Source organism: Balaenoptera physalus (genome assembly GCF_965194825.1).
Source record: "Balaenoptera physalus genome assembly, chromosome: 7".
Lineage (NCBI taxonomy): Eukaryota > Metazoa > Chordata > Mammalia > Artiodactyla > Balaenopteridae > Balaenoptera > Balaenoptera physalus.
In genome coordinates this window covers 68,402,090-68,424,150 of record NC_138886.1, presented here as the reverse complement: position 1 = coordinate 68,424,150, position 22,061 = coordinate 68,402,090, and the positions used below count along the sequence as shown (strand labels likewise).

Here is a 22,061-nt window from a genome sequence, read left to right as displayed (position 1 = left end):
TAAAAAATTAATTTCTCTACAATATCTAATACCCATTTCATACTCAGTTTCACCAATTGCCTGGTACTTGTGTACAAGAAATTTTTATTGGGTTCAGTAAATGTAAGGTAGATAGGTGGAGGGATAAATGAATAAAAAATGTATGAATTATGTAGCCAGTCTGGAGCAGGTAATAAGTATAGGTCACAGTTGAGTTTAGGCAGGCCATCGGTTGTGGCAGCAGTTAGCACAGGACTTAGGAAGAAAAAGGATGAACACAGCTAGGATAGGTGATTGGTTTGGGAGTCAGGTGTATGTGGGGAGGACACTAGTTGGGAAAGATCATAGACCAGAGAGCAAGGGTCAAGGATAGGCGCCAGCATAAGAGTAGACACAAAAGACTGCATAGTTTGATTAATGAAAAATATCTTCAGATACAGAGCTTCACATACAGAGCATTGCTTATGATGATAGAATTACTTTGATAGTTCTTGGCATATTTGGTTGCCATTGTGTTCTCACTTCAGCTTGGAAAGGGCCTTTGTACTCTTGGCATACTTAGTTTAGGCCCTGTGAAACCATGAAATTGTCCTCACGTCCATCTGGAGATTTCTATGTCGCCTTCAGAGTGAGGGAATATTTGTCTGTTTATGAAGTTTAGTTAGAAGTCCACATTTTAAAAGTGTTTGATAGGATCTTTGGGGGTAACCCTTTCCTTCAGACATTGCAGAGTTTGTTCTCTTGGGATTCCTTTTTTTTTTTTTCCTCTAGAGCCTTGGTCTGGGCTGGGGAACCTCAACATTATTTTATACTTTTTGTAGTAAACCACTTTACTTTGCTTAAAGTAAAACAGCTTTTTCCCTCTTATACCTTACATATTACATCTTTCTTGAAGTGATTTTTCTTTTCAGTGGATTTTAAAAATTATATTTCAGCATATTAAGTACAGGAATATTATAAATACCTGTTTACTGAACACTCTTGTCAAATCTTTGCAATATTTGCTTTAGATTTTTTTTTAAAGTACTAGTGTAGTTAACCCTTGAGTATCCACCCTTCCTTGAGTATTCTTTTTTTTTTAATTGCAGTATAGTTGATTTACAATATTATTTTAGTTTCAGGTGTGTAGAGCATGGTGATTTTGGGGTTTTTTTTCAGATTATATTCCATTATAGGCTATTACATGATATTGGCTATAATTCCCTATGCTATACAGTAAATCCTGTTGCTTATCTATTTTATGTATTAAAGTAGTTTGTATCTGTTAATCTCATACTCCTTTGTCCCTTCCCCCGCTTCCTTCTCCCCTTTGGTAACTCTAAGTTTGCTTTCTGTGTCTGTGAGTCTGTTTCTGTTTCGTATATAAATTCATTTGTATTATTTTTTAGATTTCACATGTAAGTGATATCATATAGTACTTGTCTTTCTCTGTCTGACTTATTTCACTAAGCATAATATTCTCTGGGTCCATCCATGTTGTTGCAAATGGCAGTATTTCACTCTTGTATGGCTGAGAAATATCCATTGTGTGTGTATGTGTGTATATATATGCCACATCTTCTTAAGCCAATAATCTGTTGATGGCACTTGCGTTGCTTCCATGTCTTGACTATTATAAATAGTGCTGCTATGAACATTGGAGTGCATGTGTTTTTTCAAATTAGAGTTTTCGTTTTTTCCACCCATATACCCAGGAGTGGAATTGCTGGATCATATGGTAGTTCTATTTTTAGATATTTAAGGAAACTCCATACTGTTCTCCATAGTGGCTGCACCAATTTACATTCCCCCCAACAGTGGAGGAGGGTTCCCTTTTCTCCACACCCTCTCCAGCATTTATTATTTGTAGACTTTTTAATGAGAGCCATTCTAACAAGTGTGAGGTTGACACCTCATTGTGGTTTTGATTTGCATTTCTCTAATAATTAGTGATGTTGAGCATCTTTTCATGTGCCTGTTGGCTATCTGTATGTCTTCTTTGGAGAAATGTCTATTTAGATCTTCTGCCGTTTTTTAAAAAAAATATTTATTTGGTTGCATCGGGTCTTAGTTATGGCAGGCAGGCTCCTTAGTTGCAGCTCACTGGCTCCTTAGTTGTGGCACTTGTGCTCCTTAGATGTGGCTGGTGGGCTCCTTAGTTGCGGCTGGTGGGCTCCTTAGTTACGGCTTGTGGGCTCCTTAGTTGTGGCATGTGAACTTTTAGTTGTGGCATGCATTGATTGGGTTTGTTTTTGTGATATTGATATGTATGAGCTATTTGTATATTTTGGATATTAACCCCTTGTCCTTGACCGTTCATTCTGCATTTGCAGAGGTAACCACTATCCTAAATCTTAAGTTTATTCTGATGTATGTTTATAAAAATAATTTTACTTTGGATCTAACCATACATATACCATTCTGCTGTTCTTAAGTTTATAAATAAAATTTCTCTTATCCCCCAACATGTTCTTTGTAAATGTTTATTTTTGAACCAGGATCCAAGGAGGGTTCACTCATTGTATATGGTTGTTTCGTCCTCTTACTGACTTTTATTCTAGGATAATGCCCTACCCCTTAAAAAAAAAATGACATTGATAGATATTCTTTTTAACAATCATTGTGTGTGATTTACCAGTACATATACTGATTTTTTTTTGTCAATATTACTTTTGTTCTATTCCTTCCTTTTGAGAGGTATATCTCGAAGTATATCTTTCACTTCTTTTAGTGACAGACCCTGAATAGTAAGATCTCTTAGTCTTTCTGAAAATGTCTTTATTTTTACTTACTCATGAATGATAGTTTGGATTCAAGATCAACACTTACTTTTCCTCAGGACTTTAATAATATGATCTCATTGCTTTCTGCCTTCTTTTGTTTTTGAAACATTTGCTGTCGGTCTAATTGTCATTCATTTGTAGGTAATTTTTGATCTCTGGTTGCTTTTAAGACTTATTTATTTTTGTATTGTGCAGGTTCATTGAGCTGTATCTAAATGTGGATTGATTTTTATTTAGCCTGTTTGGACTTGTGTGTGCTTATTCAGTGTGAAGGCTCATATCTTTCTTCAATTCTGGAAACTTATTCACTAATATCTCTTGTAATATTACCCCCCTCTCTCATTCTTTTGGTCCTTTTCTTTTATACCTCATATTATTGGGACTTCTAATTCTGTCCCCCATATCTCATAAATTCTCATTCATATTTACAACCTCTTTGTAACTCTGGACCTGCATTCTGGGTATTTTCTTTGTATCTCTCTATGGTTCACTAATTATCTCTTTATTTATGTTTAATCTCCTTTTTCACCTGTCCATTTAGTATTTAGTTTTCATGAATGTATTCTTTATTTGCTTCTTTTTTCAAAACTGCCCACCATTCTTTTTCATGGTGTCATCTTCTTTCATTATGGCCCCTGTTGTTTCTTTTTTGTTGATCATTTTAAATGTACTGATTTTTATCTTTATCAGTTTTCCCAGTATCTCTTCATTTCAGGTACTTCTCCTGTAGACTCTGCCTGCTGATGTTCTATTGAAATATTAATATTAAAATATTTGAATGAAATGTCAACTTCAGTGGGTCCCTCACCTCTGGAGGAGTCATGTGGGCCCAGGATTGCAGAAGGGTCTCTACAGAGTGGCCAAGAGTCCCAGGGATTTCTCTTGAACTAGACCAGTTAATGTCTTTGGTTTGGGATTCCTAAAACAAGTAGCCAGTATAATTATGGATTTCACACCTCCTTTTGAATAGGCGAGGTTTTAGATGACTTTCCTTCCTTCCTTCTATACTTTTTTTTCACCAAGGAGTCCAGGTAGACAGCAGGCTTTCCCTGTCCAGTTGGCAGAATTTTTGTAATCCCTTTTCAGAGGCAGAGCAGTCTTTGCAGTGTCTTGTCTTATGGTAGTCTCTCAGATCCCAGCCTGAGAGGCCTGAGATGATGTTTCTTGTTACCATGTAGGCATTTAAATCTCCTGTGTTCAGCCCCTGGAGCCTGCCTCACTGAGCCCTTGTTTCTCAGTTTAAGTTTACCCTGCTTGTTGTGCTTTCCATCTTTGGTTCTGTCATGTGATGATTTTTATTCTTCTGGGCTTTCCTTTTTTCTTACATTTTATTTAGTAGTTGTAGTGTCTTTACGGTAGGAGTCAGTGTCTGCTTTATTTTCGTTTGCTTTGTAGTGGTGAGTTCAGTTTGTTTTAACCTCCTAAATGCACTATTATGACTGTGCCCTCCTTTGCTATCTCTGCATCTTAAGTTTAGTTTTCATCATTTCTTGCATGTGATTGTGTTCTAACTAGCTACTCTGCCTCCAGTAGTCTATCTGTTCTATATTCCAAATGGCTGTCAGTGATCTTCCTGTAATGTAAATATGATCCTTTTCACCTCTTGGTGTAATACCCACCAGTGGCTTTCCATCACCCATCACCTTTGGAAAAGAGAAAAAGGCTCTAGATGCTTTTTCACTTAGCAGCTTTTACCTTACAGACTTTCTTTCATACCAGAACAAATGTGCATGAACTCTGCCTACCACCACCAGATGGTGTTTAAAGTTGTGCATCATCATTTTTATTTTTAAAAAATCTTTAAATTTAAAATATTTAAAAATTAAAGTATAGTTGATTTACAATGTTTCAGGTGTACAGCAAAGTGATTCAGTGATCTGAAAAGGAACATATATGTATATATATGTATGTATATATACACACACACACATATATTCTTTTTCAATTCTTTAACATTACAGGTTATAACAAGATGTTGACTATATCATCATCATTTTAGTTAATGGTTGTCTACTAAGTTTGTGGTATAGTTGTATTTGTGCTTATTTTTGGAATGTTTTATAAATAACAGTAACTCCATCATAATTAGTAGGTTCAAAAGCATAGGGTATTGAGAATGTTATGAGGTGGCATTATGATGAATTACAAGGAAAACTTTACATAGTATACACATTGGCTTCTTATACAGTAACACTTGGACACATGTATAAATAGTCTTTCAGAAGCTAACATGTTGAAAGAAGAGGCGCTCCTGGAATATCAAATCCTTTGAAATACAGCCATGGCTTTTGTCATCAATTTCATTGCCTATCATGCTTCCACTAGATATACCTTATGCTGTGGCACACGAAACATGCAACTTATCCTCTTAGTACTTTCATGGCTTCTTCATGTTCCCCACTCTGGACCAGGTGCCTTTCTGCCTCCTTGCATTCTGTGCATACTTGTATCATAATACTGTAGCAGTATACCATAATTCTGTATGTACTTGTCGATAGTCTTTCCTGTACTGACTCCTTGAAGACAGGTCTCCATTTTTAATTTCTTTTTCCCATTGTTAGTGCAGTAACAACACATAGTTATTAAATGATATGTTGAAGAATAAATACATAGGTTGACTGATGTCCTAAGTGCTGGGCTAAAATATGCTAAGTACTATAACTTTTTGGCTGGTTTATGTGGTAATTGCATTATCTGTGTACTTAAACATGAAGCATGGCTGTATAATACTTGAGAATTATGGATTGTCCCTTTTTGGGAAACTTTGTGTGAGCTATCTTTCTAGGAAAGCCTATTGTACATATTCTCCATCACTGTCATGCATACTACTTTATACTTAATAATTGAATAATTGTCTTTTCCTATTAGGATTTATTTTTGTTTTCTTCTGTTTAGAAGTTGTTGTAGAACTTCAAGACATCTCTGAATATTAGAATGTACAAACATAATTAAAGAGTAATTAATTTTTCTATTCCTTTAGATACACGTAAGCAACATATCCAGGAAAATGATTGCAGAAGGGCAAGTGATATACTGGAAACTAAATGTGATCTAGCCAACAGGTAAAAAGAAATTTGATTTTCATATTGATTTTTTTTCTCTTAATTAATTTTAGTCCCATCTTCAGCCAGCTTTCAAGCTTCTGCACTGTGAGATAGCTCATAACTTTCTTCTCTTAACCAGACAGTGTTTTCCTACTGTGGATCCACGTTTTCAGCAAAGATTCAACATTTCTGTTGCAAGGGCATTTTTTTCCTTCTATTCTTATCTAAATGTTGGGACTCACGGGGATTACCTAATTTTTGAAGAAAAAGACATATATGAAAATTATCTAATGCAAGTTTGGGAATTTTTGCCTTTTTGTGTCTGTGAACGTCTTTGAAATCACTTGTGGCTGTTGACTAAATCCAAGAGTTTAGGGACTTCTGAGATGATCTAGTTGGTAGTTTTCAGTCTGTGTTCTGCAGCGCCCTCTGGTGCTGTGGATGAATCAAATTTAACCGGTGACTGTTCCAGCCTTTCCCACTTCAACCTGAGCAGCCTACTCCTTTATCTGTACTATATATTGGGGCTTTATATGCCATTTGATAAAAAGAGTTCTGTACTTAAAAAAAATTTTTTTGGGAAGACTTCTGATTCAATCTAATCCCAAAATTTAGCATATGAAGAAACTGAACCTAGTTAGTTTGTTGTAACTAGGAGTATTCTTACTTTATTGTCTTTTTTCCTCTATTATCCTATTTATCCCTTAAATAAACTGATGCCAGATTATAAAAGCAGAAATCTCTAAACTAAATGTGAATGTGTCCCTTATTGAAACTAAACATTAGGTAGCAGTCAAACACAGATATGCTAAATAGATTCCTTTATTATTTTGCTTTTTCTGATTAACCTTTGATTTAAATAGTTGATTTTCAGTTCAACTTCCCCATGTTAATGAAGCACAGATATGGAAACAAAATACTTAGGATAATTCTAAAAGAAAATTCTAAATTTTAAGTGACTTGAGGCCCCCTTCATTCTGTATACTCTTAATAAGTTAATAAGTTGAAATACCATAACTAGAGTAAAACTTACATGTGAAATTATGCTATTGGCAGTTTCCTCTGCAAATTTTCTGGTTCACAGGAGGTCAGGACTACTTGTGGGAGAATTTTATTTTTGTTCTTAGATCTGGGTGTGATGTTGAATTTCTGAGTACCTAAAGAAATAGAATGAAATCTGCAGTGAAGACCTTGTAAAGTGAAGAAATTGTAAAGTTATTGGGCTTGCTAATTTTACCCCCTTATCACAGTTGTTCTTAAAGCATGCCTCTTAGCGGGAAATAGTTGGTGCTTCCTGATCTCAGTTATGTTTTTGGTCTGTCTGTCCTTGAGAGAGCAGATTAAATATTTTGATTTAAAGTCTCTTGCTGGACTAAAGATTGATGGAGTTAGTAGATTAATTCACAAATCTGATTTTATTTATGAACTCCATTCAACCTCAAGATTCTTTCTTGAAGTAGAATTTTGTACTAAGATGTACTGTCAGAATTCTACAGGAGCCAGATGCTCAGCCCCTAAGAATTTAATTCAAATAGAATTCTCTTAATATAGGAAAAAGTTGTATTAAATAATTTTGACTTCCACATTTATCCTTTTCTAAGCTCTTGGATCTTTTAACTGTCTTTTCACGCTTTATTTTACTTATAGGTTGGGATATTGAAAGGAGGTAGAGGAAGGCTTTTGGTGATGAGGGATAAACGCTTAATGGGAAATGAAAGATTATTACTGCCTAATAGGAGAACAGAAGAGAGGTAAAGAGTTGAGTTACTGGGATATGGAAGTAAACATGTTGCTCAGAATTCTTTACTGTAAAAGGTATTTTGTAATAAAATGTTTCATGTGTAATGTGGATAGACTGCACTTAAAGAAATACCCTTTTTTTGGCATGTAGTTCAGCTATTATACTAAATATTTTATTTGTAGTGGCATCATCTTACATCAATATCAGTGTAGTTAATTGGGAAATTCATATGTGGATATGGTTAATATAATTATGCAGTTAAAAAACATGAGATGAATGTAGTTTTTAGAGTAAGTGTGTTGTTTGCCCTTTCACATGTGGTTTTCATTCGCAAGTACTAAAATATTAAGTAGTCTTCTCCATAAATCTCCTGACTTGGTTTTGATCAGAGTGAGCTCATGGAGTCTGCACCATACTTACAATCAGAATTCAGTGATTGATGATGCCTTTGCTATACACTCTGGGTACTACCTTTCTTTGCAGTGGTTTCTGGAAAGGAGGGTTCCATGATATTTCTAGTGGTGGTGATACAGTTCTTCTAGACCTTTAACCTCTACAGTTTCTCCTTTACTACATTTCAGAGATAGGGCAGTATGATCTTGCATGCATTCCAAACAAACATCCTTAGTCTTAGAAATTGAATTCTAATCTCATTTTATTATTTCCTTTCTCTTTTTATTATTTCTCTGTTAATTGTAGACATGTTATAACAACAACAAGAAGTGAAAATAAAAAATAATTAGCTAAAGTTTCCAATTTCCAATAAATCACTTTTCAGATTCTTTCCCAAGTTCTTTTTTAGACTTTATTTCCAATTCCAAAGTCTTGTATTCTAAAATACAAAATTTTCTCAACATTAACATAGCATAAATGCAGTTTTTTTTAGTGTATGTGTATGTTTACTTAACATTATATTACCGCTTAAAATAGCTTTTTAACATTTCATTTATTTTTAGACTTTAGGTTTTCCTCAAAATTTTTGCTGCTATAAAAAGCATGTCTTTTTTCTTTTGGTAGTGCTTTTAGGGTTAATTTCCACAGTGGGATCAATACCCTTTTTATCTGGATTTCATGGGCCTCAGTTTTGGCTTGGCAAGTGGGTAGAGAGTAAGGACTGAGCCAGGGCTGCTTTGAAGTTGACTTGAATTGAGATATTAATAAGGCTAATAGCATGTTGCCAATTCAGAAATGAGAGAGAGGAGGTATAGAATGTGGTTCCATTTTTCTCTATTATGAGACTCTGCAAGAATGATTCAGATAGAAAAATTTGGTGGCATCTATAGAACCTCATCTTCAAGTGACATTTATTCATTGATCCATCGTGTGGCACTACCAAGCGCCAGGCACTGTGTTAGGACTTGGGAATAGCCTTTGGTAAGACATAGTCCTCATCCTCAAGGAGCTCACCAGTCTTTTGGTGGCATCTTAGTGGCGTTGGTCCATAGGGCTTGCTGGCCCTGCTTCAGAGGGATTTCTGATCATTTTAATGTCAATTTTGGGGAAGAATGTGGATATGGATAAAATCACACTAGATAGTAATCACTAATCTTTTGCCTTAGATATCTAGATTATATCCTGTCGAGGCGAAGTTGAAACAAGCAATTTCAGTGATTTTGAATTATGTTTGGAAGGTAGATTTCAAGAAGGGCACATTTGAAAAAGTTTGAAAGGCATATTTGCTATTATATAAAATATTTGCAAAGTTGTTAATTTTGTACTTTTCTGTCTATGAACAGAAGGAAAAACACCGGCATGCTTGATGTTGAAGTTGGTTTCTGTGGTAATCCTGCCTCCATTTTACCTAGAATAGAAAAGCTTTTGGTCAGTGAGCAGACCCAATCCATGATTGAATTTGAAGGCACTTTCAAGATGAAGATAAATAAAGTTATCATTACTTTGAAGGCTTAAAAAATTTAACAACTTATTTTGTAATTATAGTGAAAAGATGCATAAGGTTTTCATGTTTACCAAAAGGGACAAGAGAATCTAAGAGATTAAGGAACACTATGTGTGGAATGCCGCAAATTCGCATTGAATAACCTTATGACTTTACTGTAAGTGTAATGTATTTGCTATAGAAAATTCAGCATAAGAGAAATTGATTCTGGACCTGAAATATCAAAAGAATCTTACAGTCTCTGCTACAGTGCTTCTGTGGTCTGAAGCCTGAGGACATTGTAATAACGTGATTCTAGTTAATTGAATTTTTTTTCTTTAATTTATTTTTCTTTCTTTATTTTTGGCTGCATTGGGTCTTTGTTGCTGTGCATGAGCTTTCTCTAGTTGCGGCGAGCGGGGGCTACTCTTCATTGTGGTGTGCGGGCTTATTGCGGCAGCTTCTCTTGCTGCGGAGCATGGGCTCTAGGCGCAGGGGCTTCAGTAGTTGTGGCACTCGGGCTCAGTAGTTGTGGCTCACAGGCTCTAGAGTGCAGGCTCAGTAGTTGTGGCTCACAGGCTTGGTTGCTCTGCAGCATGTGGGATCTTCCCAGACCAGGGATCGAACCCGTGTCCCCTGCATTGGCAGGCGGATTCTTAACCACTGCGCCACCAGGGGAGTCCCTAATTGAATTTGTTTTTACCTTGTACTCAAGTTTTTGAGTGTTCATCAAGTCATCCAACCCTTGTAAAAAATGCTGTTGACTTAAAATACATAGTGGGTAAGGATAATGTTCATAATTTGGGAGGCTGATACACAAATTGGGCTGAAGTACTGCTCTAATTGTCACTGTACTTCCCTAGAATAATAAACTGCCTTTTGATGACCGGGACGAATTGAGTGAAATCGTAACGGACAGATACGGGGCAGACAGTTTCCTTAGAATATTCAAATACATCAAGTGAATGGAATTCTTTCTTACTCATAACTTGGATTTATTAATTTTTTTTCCTTTTAGCCCTGCTTCTTTTCTGTTGCAGCCCATTTCACCATCAGATAGAAACAGTGTTACACTACTTGAAAAGGTACATTTTAAAACAATTTAAAATTAATTCTGACCATACTCACATATGATAAAATATTCTTTACTTTAGTTGATATCCCAATTAAATTTATATTTTCACATTTCCTAGTATGTGCACATTATGTACCATTCCTGTTTACACATTAGTTATTACTTCTAAATGGGAATACTGGAATATTTAAACTGCCAGTGAACATTTAATTTTACAATAATGTTAACCTTTTATAGATAAACATTAATGAAGATGAGGTACAATTATTAAGGTTTTAACATTACATGTCTATCTTCTTCAGGACACAAAGTTGACAACTCCTAGAGAGAAAAATGAAACAGTTTCTAAGAAAACACCAGAATTTGAAGCGGAAGACTCTTCATCATCAAATATTGCAGAGAGTAGTGCATTTGGAGGGTCTCTGCCAGCTAAAAAAAGTGATCCATTCCAAAAAGAGCAAGATCATCTGGTAGAAGAGGTTAGAAAAAGATTGTAATAAGTATACTGAAATGTCATTTTCTCAGTGGTGTTGGGGTTATAAGTAAAGTACAGTTAATTATTGATTAGGTGTAATTTGGGAAGGGAGGTTGCAGATAATAAAAATCATGGTTAAAGCAGAATTGGCCCTCCCCAAAAGTAGAAATAGATATTAAATAAACTTATTTAGTTAAGATTATATCCATGGTTTAGAACCCATGTCCCATTCTATATCTATCCAAAAGTATAAAAATAATACATGTATAATATTTTTGGAATTAACCATTACATAAATTGTTGGATAAATACACCCAATGATTATACTTGTTAAAATACTCTGTGAATGTTATCTGTTGCTTAGCTGAGCTTCCTCTTTTTTTGAATTTTAGAACAAAGACTATACAATATATTATCACCGAGTGAAGGTTTTGTCCTTCTGCTTTTTAAATATTTCAAAAGTGAATAAATACATGATTGTTTATGATCTTGGTTTTCTTAACCAGCTCTGTTCCTTAATACTTTTCTACTTTTCACGGGCAAGTGACCACATAATACGACTATTGCTGAGTATTACAGAACTCGGTTTATACAAATGAAATGGTCAGGCCATTCTTTAATGTTATTTTATTTTATTTTTTTAATTAATTTATTTATTTTTATTTTTGGCTGTGTTGGGTCTTCGTTTCTGTGCGAGGGCTTTCTCTAGTTGTGGCAAGTGGGGGCCACTCCTCATTGCGGTGCACAGGCCTCTCACCATCGCGGCCTCTCCCGTTGCGGAGCACAGGCTCCAGACACGCAGGCTCAGTAATTGTGGCTCACGGGCCCAGCCGCTCTGTGGCATGTGGGATCTTCCCAGACCAGGGCTCGAACCTGTGTCCCCTGCATTGGCAGGCAGATTCTCAACCACTGCGCCACCAGGGAAGCCCTTTAATGTTATTTTTATTACATATTTCCCATTGTTTGAATTTGGATAAACAGCCAGAAAATAAATCAGCTGTTTTACATTCCTGAGAGACTGAAAGAAAAGTTTGGTTTAGTGCATATTGATTGAGGTATTGGAGTTCCCTCCTTTATCTTGATCCTGAAAAAAGTTAATAAATATTGTCCAAATAAGAGAGCTGGCTGTCAGTCATTTTTCTTGTTTGCAACTTGAGGAAGTTGGACCAGTTTCATGGTCTCTAAATATTTTTAAATCTCTAAAGTTCTGTTGTTTCTCTGTATTAGCTGATTGACTCTATACTAAAGAAAAGATGATTAGTTATTCTTTTTTTGTTTCCTGATATGGGAGGAAAGGCACATTTTCTGGTTAAAAGAATTTACAGTAGCAGTGGAATGAGATAGGATGCAAGAGGAGAGCCCTAAAATCTCATAAAACTCTGAAAGTAAAGTGAAATTAATTCTCTTTAATAGTGTTTATTATGACAAGGAATATTTAATGTTAGAATTCTAAGGAGCCCTCTATTTTCATGGAGGAGGGTGAATTGGAGTCAGTTTGATTATGGTTGTAGGCAGTTTCTTTTTTAGGGATTTCAGGGTGCAGAGATTTTAATTTGCTTGTTTTTTGCTTTCTGGTTTTATTAAAATGTTGTTAATACAGAGTGCTATTTTCATATTGTACACTTTCTTTTCTCTATTTTAGAAATGTATCCCTATGTTTTCACTAATTTATGTCTGATGATGAGGTTTCTGGCCAAGAAGTTTGTTGTCAGAATGTACTGTGTTTATTAGTAGAGGTATTACCATGCGGTGGATTATGATTAAGAAGAACCTGCATGCTTTAGAACCAGTCATTTTAGCAGATATGGAATTGTGAAGCTCAAAAGTGTGGCAGATAGTAGTTCAGATCACTGCAGTCAGAACTATATCTAAATCTTTCCAAGTATAAAGATTTCTTATCTTTTCTCTCCTGTGTAACAGGATATCCATTTAAGATAAGGGAGGAAACGGGTTTGGGGTTTGATTTCACCTTAATAGGATTGTGCCTGAAGAGTCTATGTGGAGTGTCTGGGAGCTACATTGTTGAGTTTATTTTTGTGCTTGTTCTTATCAGGGCCTTTGTTGCATTCTACCAGTGGGCTTGGTAATTTTTGCTTTACTTTTTCTTTTCTGTTTTAGGTTGCAAGGGCAGTTTTATCTGATTCACCACAGCCTTCTAAAGGAGAAGAAGTAATATTAGAGGGACTAATTGACTCTCTAGTTTCCGACCCGTTCTTAACAAGGAATCAAATTCCCCGAACTCCAGAAAACTTGAGTAAGTTAATAATGTTTTTTGTCACTAGTTTCTTTCTTAGACATTACTACTATTAGAACCATGGTCTGACAAATCTTTTGGAAACTCACTTTTCAACTTTTTTCTGTATCTTTCAATTTAGTGGCATTGGCTCTGTTTGTTTTCATGTGGGGGACTTTTATTGAAATATCAACTGTGGGCACTGTCACTTATATGGCAGTCCTTCAGCAGTATTATTTTGCCCTAGAACTGTACAATTTTGTTTTAGTTGTTTTACTTGGCTTTTTCCTGGAAAATATTTTAGTTGATCACTTCAGAAATACCCTCTGCCTCCACATCTGATCTGTGATCAACATTTATAGAGTTTGGAGGCTGTACTCTTCCAGTCAGCAACCAGCAGCATCAGCCAGAAACTCTGCGCAGAGATCTCACCTACCTCTCCCAAGCTAATCAGACTCCCCCGTACTTTCTTCTTACAACCTATATTGTGTGGGCAAAGTTCTGATATTCTTGTCCTCATGTAGGCACATCATCCTGGGTGAGTGATTAAATATAATTTCCATTATGCTACTAGAAATGACATGTCCAAAGTTAAATGGATTCAGTTCACGTTGAACCTAGCCACTGTATAGATTGGTGGTTGGCAAACTACGTCTTGCAAACCAAATCTGGCCCACCCTATGTGTTTTTGTACATAAAGTTGTATTGAACACAACCTTGTTCATTTGTCAGCATATTGTTTATGGCTACTTACACATTACAGTGACAGAGCTGAGTAGTTTCCACAGATAAGATGGCCTGCAAAACCTGAAGTATTACTGTCTGGCCCTTTACAGAAAAAGTGTGTGTGTGTGTGTGTGTGTGTGTGTGTGTGTGTGTGTGTGTATGCTGTATATATATAAGTATATATAAATATAAAAATAAATAAATAAATAAATAAATAAATAAATAAATAAATAAATAAGCATGCCAAACCCTGGCCTAGATGGGCAAGAAAATATCTTTTTTTCTATTTGTTTATTTATTTATTTATTTATAAAGAACATCTTTATTGGAGTATAAATGCTTTACAATGGTGTGTTAGTTTCTGCTTTATAACAAAGTGAATCAGCTATACATATACATATATCCCCATATCTCCTCCGTCTGGCATCTCTCTCCTGCCCTCCCTATCCCACCCCTCTAGGTGGTCACAAAGCACCGAGCTGATCTCCCTGCGCTATGTGGCTGCTTCCCACTAGCTATCTATTTTACATTTGGTAGTATATATAAGTCTATGCCACTCTCTCACTTCGTCCCAGCTTACTCTTCCCCCTCCCCTTGTCCTCAAGTCCATTCTCTACGTCTGCATCTTTATTCCTATCCTGCCCCTAGGTTCTTCAGAACCATTTATTTATTTATTTTTTAGATTCCATATATATGTGTTAGCATACGGTATTTGATTTTCTCTTTCTGACTTACTTCACTCTGTATGACAGACTCTAGGTCCATCCACCTCACTACAAATAACTCAATTTCGTTTCTTTTTATGGCTGAGTAATATTCCATTGTATATATGTGCCACATCTTCTTTATGCATTCATCTGTCGATGGACACTTAGGTTGCTTCCATGTCCTGGCTATTGTAAATAGAGCTGCAATGAACATTGTGGTACATGACTCTTTTTGAATTATGGTTAAGAAAATATCTCTTTAATACATGTGATTTGTATGTGCTGTGTGAAAGTATATGCACATTTCAGGAACACCTTTCATTTTTTGTGTATGGTCAGTTGGAGATGGAATTCTTTGATGTTGTTAGGCTTTGGTATATTGTGGAGCCTTGTCATCCAACTGGCATATCTATGAACATGTACTGAGTCAGCAGTTTTATCTTAAGCACTAGAAATGAAATGTTTAGTTGCATGTTCTGTTTGGGAATTTATTAATAACTTGTGTAATTTCCCCCTTCATTTAATTAGTAAGTGAAATTAGGAGCTCATGGAGAAAAGCTGTTAAAATAGAAGATAACAGAAGTACAGAACCAATTCAAATGGATACTGAACATAGAGAAGTATTGCCAGAATCCTTACCGGTGGTGCATAATCAAAAAGAGCTTAATGTGGACAGTTTTTTCTCAGCAACCACTGTGTCCGATTCTAGCCATTCTCATTTGCCTGAAGAGAAAGTTGTTTCAGATTGCCTCAAGTGTGTGCTTCAGAAACCTGTGGTAACCAGTTGCATAGGTGAACCAACAACACAAAATCTGTCAGATTTGTTAAATAAGGACATAATTTGTAAGCAAGATTTGGAATGTACAGCTTTACAGAACAAGTTTTTAGAAACTAGCCAAATAGAGACATTCTCCCCTGCTGTAGGCAATAGGAGAGATGTGATAGGTCGCAGTGAAGAAGAGTATATTAAAATATCAGACCACTCGAAAGCTTCTTACAAAGATCTTTCCATGCATAAAAGTATGTTATGGAACTCTTTTCAGATATCAAGTGGAATTAGTTCCAGTTTTAAAGATAGTGATTTTGGCATATTACATGAAACTCTTCCAGAAGAAGTTGGTCACTTAAGTCTTAATAGCTCCAGTAGTACAGAGGCCAATTTTAAACTGGAACCAAATAGTCCTATGCACAGTGGCATTTTCCCAGAAGGTGCTGTGGGAGGAAGACAGAATACTCCAGAATCAGACTTTAATTTACAGGCTACTTGCAGTGGATATGAGGCTCTGAAGAAATCTCTGTCCAAGCAAAGGGAAGAAATTTGCCTCTCTAATCCTGAAACACTTGAAAGACACAAACCAGAATTGAGCCTTACTTCCCAATACATGCAAACTGATGATATGCTTAACTTTTTGGGCACTCATGATTTGCACATTGACTATACAAAACCATCTTCACGCATGTCCCTTGGTGAAAGAAAACGGTCTCTTTCACCACTAATTAAGTTTTCTCCAGTGGAACAAAGATTGAGGACCACAATACCATGTAGTCTTGGAGAACTTCTACCTAATTTAACAGGTAAGATTTAACTAGATAATGTGCGTATTAACCTGCTGAAGTTTTCTCTCACCTTCTCCTAAAAATAGCATGCAGTGAATGTTACACGATCTTTATTGTTAATGTGACAAAATATGCTCCTTATTCCTTCACCTAGGGTGAGAAGAGTGAACCCATCATTTTTATGGGTACTTTCAGAATGTCTAGTGATCTTTATATAGCTTACAATTGGTATGGGACAGGGGTGGAAAACAAAACCAAAAGCCTGAAACCTGTTGCTTTTGTAATACAAACTACTGAAAGTAAACCTTGTCAGAATCTTTTTGGCTAATGGAAGGTGGTTCTAAAAAAGTTGAGAAACGCTATGTTAAATATCATTATAATATAGTGGGACTTCCCTGGTGGCGCAGTGGTTGAGAATCTGCCTGCCAATGTAGGGGACACAGGTTCGTTCCCTGGTCCAGGAATATCCCACATGCCGTGGAGTAACTAAGCCCACACACCACAACTACTGAGCCTGCGCTCTAGAGCCTGCGAGCCACAGCTACTGAGCCCATGTGCCGCAACAACTGAAGCCCATGCACCTAGAGCTCGTGCTCCGCAACAAGAGAAGCCACCGCAGTGAGAAGCCCACACACCGCAATGAAGAGTAGTCTCCACTCGCTGCAACTAGAGAAAGCCTGTGTGCAGCAATGAAGACCCAACACAGCCAATAAATAAATAAATAAATAAATTTGAATTTTAAAAAAATAAATAAATAAAAGAATATAGTATCTGTGATTTTGTTTGAAATAATTTGATGGGGGTGCAGTGAAAAAACAAGGTAGGTCATTGTATTACTTTCCTAGGGCTGCCGTGACAATGTACCACAAACTGGGTGGCTTAAGACAACAGAAATTTTTTGTCTCTGGAGAAAACAAGTTCTGGAGGCTAGGATTCAGAATCAAGGTGTTGGCATGGCCGTGTTCCCTCTGAAGCCACTAGAGCAGTGGTCCCCAACCTTTTTGGCACCGGGGACCAGTTTCTTGGAAGGCAATTTTTCCATGGTGGGGAGTGGGGAGGTTCAGGTGGTAATGTGAGCGATGGGGAGCGGCAGATGAAGCTTCGCTCGCTCGCCTGCCACTCACCTGCTGTGCGGCCTGGTTCCTAACAGGCTGTGGACTGGTAGTGGTCCACGGCCCGGGGGTTGGGGACCCCTGCACTAGAGGATGATCCTTCTTGACTCTTCTAGCTTCTGATAACCTCCAGGTGTTCTTTGGCTTGTGGCAGCATAACACATTTCTGCCTCCATCTTCACATGGTATTCACCCCTTGTGTTCTGTGTACCTTCTTATAAGGACATCAATCCTGTAGATTAAGGGCCCATCCTACTCCCATCTTACTTTTTTTTTTTTAATTCATTTCTGTATTTTTGGCGGAGTTGGGTCTTTGTTGCTGCGCGCAGGCTTTCTCTAGTTGTGGCGAGTGGGGGCTACTGTTTGTTGTGGTGCGCAGCTTTCTCATTGCGGTGGCTTTTCTTGTTGCGGAGCATGGGCTGTATGCGTGCAGGCTTCAGTAGCTGTGGCTCGCGGGCTCTGGAGTGCAGGCTCAGTAGTTGTGGCGCACGGGCTTAGTTGCTCTGCGGCATGTGGGATGTTCCCAGACCAGGGCAGGAACCTGTGTCCCCTGCATTGGCAGGCAGATTCTTAACCACTGTGCCACCAGGGAAGTCCCAGAATAATGGTGATTTTATTGCAGTTACATATTTGCATGTGAACTTTTTACTGAAATTTGCTACTACTTGGAATTTGTCCTATATTTTCTTCATAATGTTTGCTTACCCTTTTTTCTCTTTTTGAAGTCAATTTTGCAGAAGAAGAAATCTTGAATAAGAGCCTTGATGCAAAAGAATCTCCATCTGACTTGAAAGATGAAGCAGTAGCCCAGTCAACTTAACTATGATGAACTTAAGTTGAAGCAATGTCACAGGATAAAAACATTTGTAATTTAAATACACATTGGAAGTGTAACTTTTTCAGGGTCTAAAAAAGTCCTAAGTAATGCTTTTTAGCCTTCTCTACTGATTTTAAGTAAGGAGAGTATGTTTGGATTTTCTCTCTCTGTATGGATATGGGGTTGAAATGTGAAGTATTTGGAAAGCAAACAAGTTATGAGAAGCCATTTTGGTTTCTTGCATAATCTTGTAAGCATGAAGTAAATGGCAAAGTATTAGGTTAATTCAGTATGTTCTAATTTCAGTTAATTAACATAAGGATGAGTAGTTTTTGATGTGTTTTATTAAGTGGTTAACTTAATAGCCATTGGATATACTGATCTTTCTTTTTAGGGAAATAAACAACTTTTATTGTTTCTTTTTACAACATTCTGGTACTAAACAAAAAAAGTGAGGAAAGTAATGCTTTGGGGTGTATAATCAAAATGATAAAGTATAAGTTTGGGAAAGCTCTAAAGAGGCTTAATGATTATTCAGGTAGGTTGATCCTGAAAAATGATGTTTGATGGAATAAAGTGCATGTGATGATAGTGAAGACTGGAGCAGAATGAATTTAGAAAAAAGGAAAAAGGTGGAAGATGACTAGATACTTTTGAGGGACACTAACTATAAATCCATTCAGTGGGTTGTATAGCAGTTTTATATTTAGTCTAATTTAGACTTTGAGAATTTAACTCTAGTTTTTTATTTTAACAAAAAATGTAAATTAAAAAATTAGTCTGTGGTTTTTTTTGGAGGGGCACTGTTTTTGGGGAAGGGAGCTAATTTTTTTATTTTTAAAAATTTTTTATTGGAGTATAATTGCTTTACAGTGTTGTGTTAGTTTCTGCTGCACAGTGAAGTGAATCAGCTATATTCATACACACATCCCCTCCCTCTTGGACCTCCCTGCCCCCCACCCGCCATCCCACCCAACTAGGCCATCACAGAGCACCAAGCTGAGCTCCCTGTGCTATACAGCAGGTTAAGGGAGCTAATTTTGATTGTTACTTTCCTCCTGAAAAACCATCAGTTCCCCACTGCCTACAGAATAGCTTCAAATTAAGTTGAGAAAATTGAATTTGGGGTTAAATAACTTGTTCAGTGTTACACAGCTAAGTCAGTAGTGAAGCTAGGATTTGACCCTATTTTCCTTCCTTAATATACCAACAAGACCTCCTAGAAGTAACTAAAAGGCCAGGATGTAGGATATGGCTGCAGGAGTGGGCCTTCTGTACTCTAAATGGGAGTCAGATGTGAGGCCTCCTGTACAGTGTCCTGCCTCATGTAGTCAGACCCCCTGGCCAAGAAAAGGGCTTGTCTTTAGCATCCAAGTGAATACATGACATTGCCCTCTGCGAACCAGGAGGTTAAGCACACACTGGAAGGGTGGTAGCACCTACAGCAGCCCTGTGTCTAGCCTCAACTCTTAACCATCACAGCCTTGTCCAGTTTGCCAAGAAACTGGCAAGAAGAGGAGAAAAGTTGAAGGGAAGAGTTCTGGAAGTGGATGGGCTTAATACTTCGTCTTTCTTCACTCATTTTGGCTTACTTTCTCTGTGTTGCTTGTTTGATCCAAGTTTGAAGGCCAGTCTTTTTTTGTGAGAAATGACAGAAGAAAAGCACAAATAACTACCTTCTTTGCAGTGGAAAAGAAAGAGGAAGAGAAAAGCTTCTCCTAAGGTGCCATATTCTTTTATTAACAGAACAAATAGGGACTGTGTAAGTCTACTGGGAAACTGTCCTCTAGTCTTAAGAAACATAGTATTGGTAAATCCAAAATTAACATGCTAAGAAGGTAGAGCTATCATATTAGCATCTACAAAGTGCCAGAGCTATTCCTGGATACTTAATAATACATATATCATTTAATTCTTATACCTCTGTAAGATAGTTATATTGTACCTATTTTATGGGTTATGATACCAAAGCTAGGGAGCTTAAATGACTTAGGTCTAAGATGGACTTGAGGAATTACCTGGGATACATCTTAAGAAATATATTCTGTAGGTCCAAAGTGAGGATTGGAAATCTGCATTTTAAATAGCTTCCCTGGTAATTCTTAGGCTCAATAAAAAGCTTGAGAGCCACTGCTAGGGGATACAGATTCACATTTAGCTCTGGGGTATCTTAAAGAAGTTAGGTACACTATTACATTCTGCTTTAGAGATCTTAGCTCTCTGATAAGGAAGCTGAAGTTCACCAGTAAGTGTGGGCCCTGAATTACTGGGAATCACAAGACCAAAATATCTTTGGATATTAATGGATTTACAAAAACCACATCGTTGTTAAGTGAGTCACACCTGTGATAGGCTGACAGTTTTTGGCATTCTTCCCTGTCCTTTGTATGCCAGTAGTATAAACAAAAGTATATTAGATTTGTCACTTTCTCCTAAACCATTTTGATTATGACTCCTCTTCCTTATCCAATATTGCCTGCATACCTGCCTTTTGACCTTAAGGGACTGCTTTGACCTTATCACTTCTTGGTTTAAAATTCCATTAATGGTTCATTGTTAATTCCAGAATTGAGTTCAAATTTAAAGGCATATAAGGTCTTCTCCATAGATTCCTCTTTTCCCCCTTCCACTATGATCTCCCTTTTTTTTTTTTTTACTGAAATGCTTTGGTGGGCATGTGTCTTTAAAAATCTTAATGCACAGTTCTGAAGCTGGAATATCCTACCTTCACCTCCCAGCCTTTCAGTTATAGTTTGTCCTTGAGGGTTCAGAACAAATCTCACTTTCACCTTGAAGTTTTAGTCTCTTATCCATGGGACTGTCCCTTCTCTGAAATCTCCTATGGCTTATGTTAACTTTTATTCACTTAGTATTTTTCATTTATTGCTTTTATTGTGTTTTTTCATGGTTGTATGTGATTTCTCCAGTTGTATTGATTAAATACATACAGACATATACTTACGTAGATGTGTGTGTGGGGTGTGTGCATACATATATACTCCAAGGGCCATAGATCATCCTTAGCAGATCAATACTGAAGTATTGGAATTGTTTTCTTTGCCTTCTGTGTGATGGAATTAAAGTAATGGTAAAGAGGGAGGGCTACTTTATTGCTGTAAGAGTACTTTTTCTCATTACATTCACAGCAGAATATACCTTGTTTTATTCACTATTCATAAGATGAAGGTGTGTAAACTGACTTCTCTATCAGTTTGAAACTTCAGATAATGCCCCTATGTCCTAATTGTTTTAAATGTTTAAAGAGGACAAGCATATAATGTTGCTTAACATGAAAAATGTTACCAAGTGGAATAAAGACTATTTGTTAAAATCAATTTGGGGGAATTTAATTGAAAACAAAAATACAATTATTTTGAAACCATTCTTTACCATGTGTTTCTTAAACATGATCTATGGAGTCAATTTTATTTAAATTCTTGAGACCTGTATAAAAGGAAACCCTGTTTTTCCCCTACTCTGAGTATACTAAAATTAAAGAAGATATGTTTAAGGACATTTTCCTTAATGTAAAGAAAGTATTTGCTAAAGTAAAATTCTCTTTCACGTTAAGTTGCAGATACACAGTTGATAAACCTTTTGCCTTATGCACTGTGAATGTTAAATCCACATCCTGAATTTAAAATATTTGTGAGTCCTCCATGGGACTATCTGTAAATGTTTTACATACTAGTCTTGAATAAACGTTCATACCACCTAGCTCTAGATTTATTAAATGTATTTTAAAATGATTTTTTTTTTAATAAATTAATTTTATTTATTTATTTTTGGCTGTGCTGTGTGTTTGATACTGCTCACGGGCTTTCTCTAGTTGCGTCGAGCGGGGGCTACTTATTGCGGTGGTTTCTCTTGTTGCGGAGCACGGGCTCTAGGCGCGCAGGCCTCAGTAGTTGTGACACGGGGGCTCTAGAGCGTAGGCTCAGTAGTCGTGGTGCACGG

At 36.7% G+C, this 22,061-nt stretch overlaps 1 protein-coding gene across 5 annotated transcripts in view; it reads left to right on the top strand.

Annotated features, from left to right (window-relative positions):
* HAUS6 (HAUS augmin like complex subunit 6) overlaps positions 1-21,439 on the top strand; it is a 47,464-nt gene extending 26,025 nt beyond the window's left edge. For all 5 annotated transcript variants that reach the window (XM_082468028.1, XM_082468027.1, XM_082468029.1 and 2 more), the window contains 6 exons: positions 5,722-5,803; positions 10,421-10,487; positions 10,780-10,956; positions 13,071-13,206; positions 15,147-16,193; positions 18,013-21,439. In XM_082468028.1, the coding sequence (XP_082324154.1) occupies positions 5,722-5,803; positions 10,421-10,487; positions 10,780-10,956; positions 13,071-13,206; positions 15,147-16,193; positions 18,013-18,107 (1,604 nt within the window). In that variant the 3' untranslated portion in view covers positions 18,108-21,439. The remainder of the gene's footprint in view (positions 1-5,721; positions 5,804-10,420; positions 10,488-10,779; positions 10,957-13,070; positions 13,207-15,146; positions 16,194-18,012) is intronic.
* The last annotated feature ends 622 nt before the right edge of the window (positions 21,440-22,061 follow it).